Source organism: Chlorocebus sabaeus, chromosome 19, assembly GCF_047675955.1.
Source record: "Chlorocebus sabaeus isolate Y175 chromosome 19, mChlSab1.0.hap1, whole genome shotgun sequence".
NCBI lineage: Eukaryota > Metazoa > Chordata > Mammalia > Primates > Cercopithecidae > Chlorocebus > Chlorocebus sabaeus.
Window position 1 is genome coordinate 20,591,827 of NC_132922.1, and position 5,092 is coordinate 20,596,918.

Sequence of the window (5,092 nt, forward strand, 5' to 3'; positions counted from 1 at the left end):
CCAGCCTGCGTCTGGCTCTGTGCCCAGAGCCCGGTGGTTTCCGCTCACAGATGTCCCAACAGCCCTGGCGAGAGGGCAGGAAGGGCACTCAAGAAGGAAGACGTCTCGCCCCCCTCAGCCCCCAACCACCATGTCCTGCGCGGCCAATGGCTCCTGGGCCGGGACTGGCCTGGGGCCTCTAGAGGCCCAACTTGAAGTCCCTCCTGCCCATCCCTGGCCCAGTTCCCCGAAGATGGCATGGACCCTCTTCCTCCCTGTTCACCTCAGGAAGGCTGAGGCTGCGGTTTACATCATCCTTGGGCGTAGGGCTGACCTCGAAGAACGAATTCGAAGAAAACAGGAGGAGGAGCGGGCATACACCGCGCCCAGCGCCCATTGGCCGCCTGTGGAAATTTTGGTTTTTGGGGTCATGTTCCCAGAAGGCCTGCCCTCCCCCCCTCCCCATCCCCACCCACCTCATGAGGTGTTGGCCAATCGCCCCAGCGGGCATAAAGTGGCTGCCAGCCTGCAGGGCTCCCAGCCGAGAGGTGTCACCCCCAGCGGGCGCAGGCCGGAGCACGGGCACCCAGCATGGGGGTACCGCTCACACGGAGGACGCTGCTCAGTAAGTACTTCCTTCCTCCCCGCCAGAACCCGCCTGCTGGGTCTGTCCACAGGCGCCGGTGGGGAGCAGAGGCACCCTCTGCCCTCTGGGACCTGGGGAGGCCGGGCACCAGGCAGAAGGATGCTGAGAAGGGGAGAGAGCCAGAAGGTCAGGCAGAGAGAGCAGTCCACTGAGAACCCGGCATCTCCACAGGTAGAGAAGGGGCATCCCTGGAAGGCTTCCAGGGGGAGGTGATGTCGAGATGTAGAGGCAACTCTGGGAACCAGGGAGTGAAAGAAGAGGATGGGCGAAGAGGCTGGGCAGGAGAGGGAGGCTCAGAAGCTGGGCAGGGAAGTGGTGTGAGGTGTGGAGGGATTGTGGGGCCTCCAGCTTGCCCCGGATGAATAGAAAGTCAGCCGGCCCTGGGGGCCCCAGAGCCCACACAATCACACAGCACGCACAGCCACACCCACATGGCCACATGCACACAGAGCCATATGACGTCATCTACAGCCCTGCATCTCACCAGCCCAGGAACCCCCACATGCAGACCACAGTCCCCACGGTGAAAGGAGCAGATCTCCCTCATGCTGCACACAGACCCAGATGCACAGCCACACAGACACCCTAGTCCCACGTGCACTGCCACACGCACAGGCCCCTGCCAGAGCCCGGCAGCAGATACCTGGGGAGGCGGCGAAAGTGCCCTGGGGTCGCTACGCCTGGGTGCCCGGCCCCTCGGCCCTCCCCAGCAGCCAGTCTTCCCCAAAGGGCCGGATGGTTCTTAGGACGGGAACGATGGTGTCACTGCCTTCCGGGCCATTGCGCCACAGGCCCCTTCCGACCACGTGGCTGCCGGTGCCCTGTTGGGGGTAGTGGAGAGCGGTAACTGTATCCACCCCCAACACCTTCTGGCAGGCTCACAGCATCCCTGGTGGGTCGGACAGAAGGAACCACTTATGGAGAGAGGAGGGAGGCATGAGAGGTCAGGGGAGAGCCCCGGCCTTTATGACCTGTGCAGGACCTTCTCCTGAGACTTGGTTTACCTGTCAGGAAAGTGGGAACATGGACTGGAGTGTCTCCCGCATCTGCTCCAGGCTGCGCCTCTGGTTTTAAAGGCGGCCTCTCCTGGTTCTAGACAGAGCTGAGGGCACAAGCTGCTCCCGGGCTGCCTGCCCTGAAGCCCTCTCAGGCCCATCCACCTGGATGGCCAGAGCAGCTGACAAGGCAGGGTCCTAGGCTGGTGGCCGGTCCTTAGCCCAATGGTCTTGCAGGGAGCCAGTCCCACCTTGCAGAGAGTCAGCTCCTGAGGTTAGAACCGTGCGGTAGGCAGGATTGGATCCAGTCGGGCGCTGCAGCCTTTGCTCAAAGACCTACTTGGTAAATCGCAGCCACTGTCTCAGTCCCTCCCACTGCTTGCTGTGTCAGGCCCTGGGCAGTGACTTACTGGGGAGATGATGGTGGCCTTGGTGGGCACACCTGTGCACACACCATGCCACTCAGTGCCCAGCCCCCACCCTCAACTACACAAAGTCCAGGATGAAGGAGGCACCTTTCAAGGCCCTCTTCAACCCCCTCCCCGAGGCTCCCATCTGTGGCTTTCCTCGCCAAGTTGGGTGACACCCCTCTTCTCTGCCTTAGGTCTGGTCCTTGCACTCCTGTTTCCAAGCATGGCGAGCATGGCTGCTATGGGCAGCTGCTCAAAAGAGTACCGCATGCTCCTTGGCCAGCTCCAGAAGCAGACAGATCTCATGCAGGACACCAGCAGGCTCCTGGACCCCTATGTAAGCACCTGGGCCCTTGCAGCATCTGAGTCTCAGAGAACTGTGGGGTAAGGAAGGGAGTGAGAAGCAGGGAGGACAGGCCCAGCCCCACTCCATATGGCCAGGTAGGGGAACTGAGTCACTGCGTTATTCCAGCCTTAACTCTGAGGAGCTAAGGCTGGCCCTCCAGCTTCCCTAGCTCTGTGGTCCCGGGGTGGGACTCCAGACACCACCACCGTCCTCATCTGCTTACTCAGTGTGTTTCCTGCACGCCTGCCAGGCTCTGGTCTAGGCACTGGGATGTAGCAGTGAGCAAGACAGAGTCCAGCCCTCTTGAAGCTCCCCATTCTCCACAGGCAGCCCACCAGCCAGGTCCCCAACATCCCTCCGACCTTGCCTGTAGTGATCTTGGGGTCCTCTTCCATCTCGGGTCTCAGTTTCCGGATCCGTCCAGTGGGAGATTGGATAGGGGTGCATGAGGTCTAGCATTCCAAGGCTGACTTGTCTGTGAGTGTGGTCCGGGTCCTCAGCATTTACCCTGTGATCCTCCTGTTCCCCCCAGATACGTATCCAAGGCCTGGATATTCCTAAACTGAGAGAGCACTGCAGGGAGAGCCCTGGGGCCTTCCCCAGCGAGGAGACCCTGAGGGGGCTGGGCAGGCGGGGCTTCCTACAAACGCTCAATGACACACTGGGCCGCGTCCTGCACAGACTGGCCGACTTAGAGCAGCATCTCCCCAAGGCCCAGGACTTAGAGAGGTCTGGGCTGAACATAGAGGACTTGGAGAAGCTGCAGATGGCGAGGCCGAATGTCCTCGGGCTCAGGAACAACATCTACTGCATGGCCCAGCTGCTGGACAACTCAGACATGACTGAGCCCACGAAGGCCGGCCGGGGGGCCCCTCAGCCGCCCACCCCCACCCCTACCTCGGATGTTTTTCAGCGCAAGCTGGAGGGCTGCAGTTTCCTGCATGGCTACCATCGCTTCATGCACTCAGTGGGGCAGGTCTTCAGCAAGTGGGGGGAGAGCCCGAACCGGAGCCGGAGACACAGCCCCCACCAGGCCCTGCGGAAGGGGATGCGCAGGACGAGACCCTCCAGGAAAGGCAATAGACTCATGCCCAGGGGACAGCTGCCCCGGTAGCCTCAGGAGCACCCCTTGCTGGTGAAGGATGCGGCAGGTGCTCTGTGGATGAGAGGAGCCATCTCAGGATGACACCTCCCGGGTCCCCAAACCTGTTCCCCTCTACCACTCGCCACTGAGAAGTGCACTTTAAGAGGTAGGAGCTGGGCAGACCCCTCTACCTCCTCCAGGCTGGGGGACAGAGTCAGGCTGTTGAACCCCCCCAGCCCCAAGTTCCCCAGGCCCAGTGGGGTGGCCGGGCAGGCCACGCGGGGCCGACTTTCCATTGATTCAGGGGTCTGATGACACAGGCTGACTCATGGCCAGGCTGACTGCCCCCCTGCCTTGCTCCCCAAGGCCTGCCAGTCCTTCCCTCTTATGACTTGCAGGGCTGTTGCCCCCAGACTTCCTCCTTTCCGTGGTTCTGAAGGGGAGGTCACAGCCTGAGCTGGCCTCCTATGCCTCATCACGTCCCAAGCCAGACACCTGGATGTCTGGATGACCTCACTTTAGGCAGCTGTAACAGCGGCAGGGTGTCCCAGGAGCCCTGATCTGGGGGTCCAGGGAATGGAGCTCAGGTCCTAGCCCAGCCCCGAAGTCGCCATGTGGCCTGGGACAGGTCACTTTACCTCTCTGGACCTGTTTTCTCTTTGTGAAGCTAGGGAGTTAGAGGCTGGACAAGACCCCCACTGCCTGTCAGTTGCTTGGATTCCCTGACATAGGGTGGATATTAAAATCTGCAATTCAGGACATGTGGTGCAAATGGTGCTGGGTGGTGTACACGGAGGTCTCCCTAAAAGGAGACCCACCTCCCAGCGCCGGGAAGCCCCAGTCTTGGGCCCTTGCTGCTGGCTGCTCCCCCTGGTGGTGAATCCTGGAATTTTCTCACGCAGGAGCCATTGCCCTCCTAGAGGGGGTCTCAGAAGCTGTGAGGCCAATTCCTTGGAGGGACATGACTAATTTATCAATTTTTATCAGTTTTATATTTATAAGGCTTATTTATGATGTATATTTAATGTTAATATTGTGCAAACATATATTTAAAACTTGCCTGGTTTCTAAAACCTCTGTGTCTCTCAGTTGTCTTGGGGGAGAGGATTTGGGGTGGCCTTTTAGAGAGGGGAGGAACCCTAGGTGGGCAAGGCCAAAAGCATCCACGCTCTGGAGATGGGCTGGAGGTCTTTGCTGTGTCCAGGAAGGGAAATCACATGCCCCAGCCGCCGGGGGCTGTGACTGTGGTGGGGTGGGGTGGGGTGTCAAACTCAGACAAGGCATTGGTTATGGCCGAATGGGGCTCCCTTGACATATTGGGGATGAGGGGTGTCAAGATGTGGTAGCAAGAGGGGAGGAAGAAAGGCTTGAGTGTGCGGGCTGCTTCTGGGCCCCATGGGTGTGTGGTTGAGGTCTGCATGCTGATGGACATTGCATGCTGATGGACATTGCATGCTGATGTGTGTTATATACCAATGTGTGCTGCATGTGTATTTCTCTTACCTAATTTTGAAGCCTGGATGTCAGTGTCCTAATGGAGGTTTATATCTGTATCTGTATTTATGAGTGCGTGCAGACATGGATATCTGGGTGTGTCTCTGCATGCATGTCTGTGCATGTGCAAGCTTAGGT

The 5,092-nt window shown here is 59.4% G+C and overlaps 1 protein-coding gene across 2 annotated transcripts; it reads left to right on the forward strand.

Moving 5' to 3' along the window:
• The first annotated feature begins 364 nt into the window (after positions 1-364).
• On the forward strand, positions 365-4,659 carry OSM (oncostatin M). Of its 2 annotated transcripts, XM_007975383.3 has the most exons (3): positions 365-604; positions 2,225-2,367; positions 2,909-4,659. In XM_007975383.3, exons 1-3 carry the CDS (start codon positions 571-573, stop codon positions 3,488-3,490), a joined length of 759 nt encoding a protein of 252 aa, XP_007973574.3. In that variant the 5' UTR covers positions 365-570; the 3' UTR covers positions 3,491-4,659. The 2 variants fall into 2 exon arrangements, with proteins under 2 accessions (XP_007973574.3, XP_007973573.3); XM_007975382.3 differs by lacking the exon at positions 365-604 and having other exon boundaries at positions 1,406-2,367.
• Positions 4,660-5,092: the final 433 nt, after the last annotated feature.

What these genes read in the sequence shown, in the direction of transcription:
- OSM (XM_007975382.3), top strand. Translation starts at nt 2,038, where the DNA reads ATGATGGTGGCCTTGGTGGGCACACCTGTGCACACACCATGCCACTCA. An exon ending in GCAGGCTCCTGGACCCCTAT is followed by an intron (nt 2,368 to 2,908) that starts GTAAGCACCTGG and finishes TGTTCCCCCCAG; the next exon opens with ATACGTATCCAAGGCCTGGA.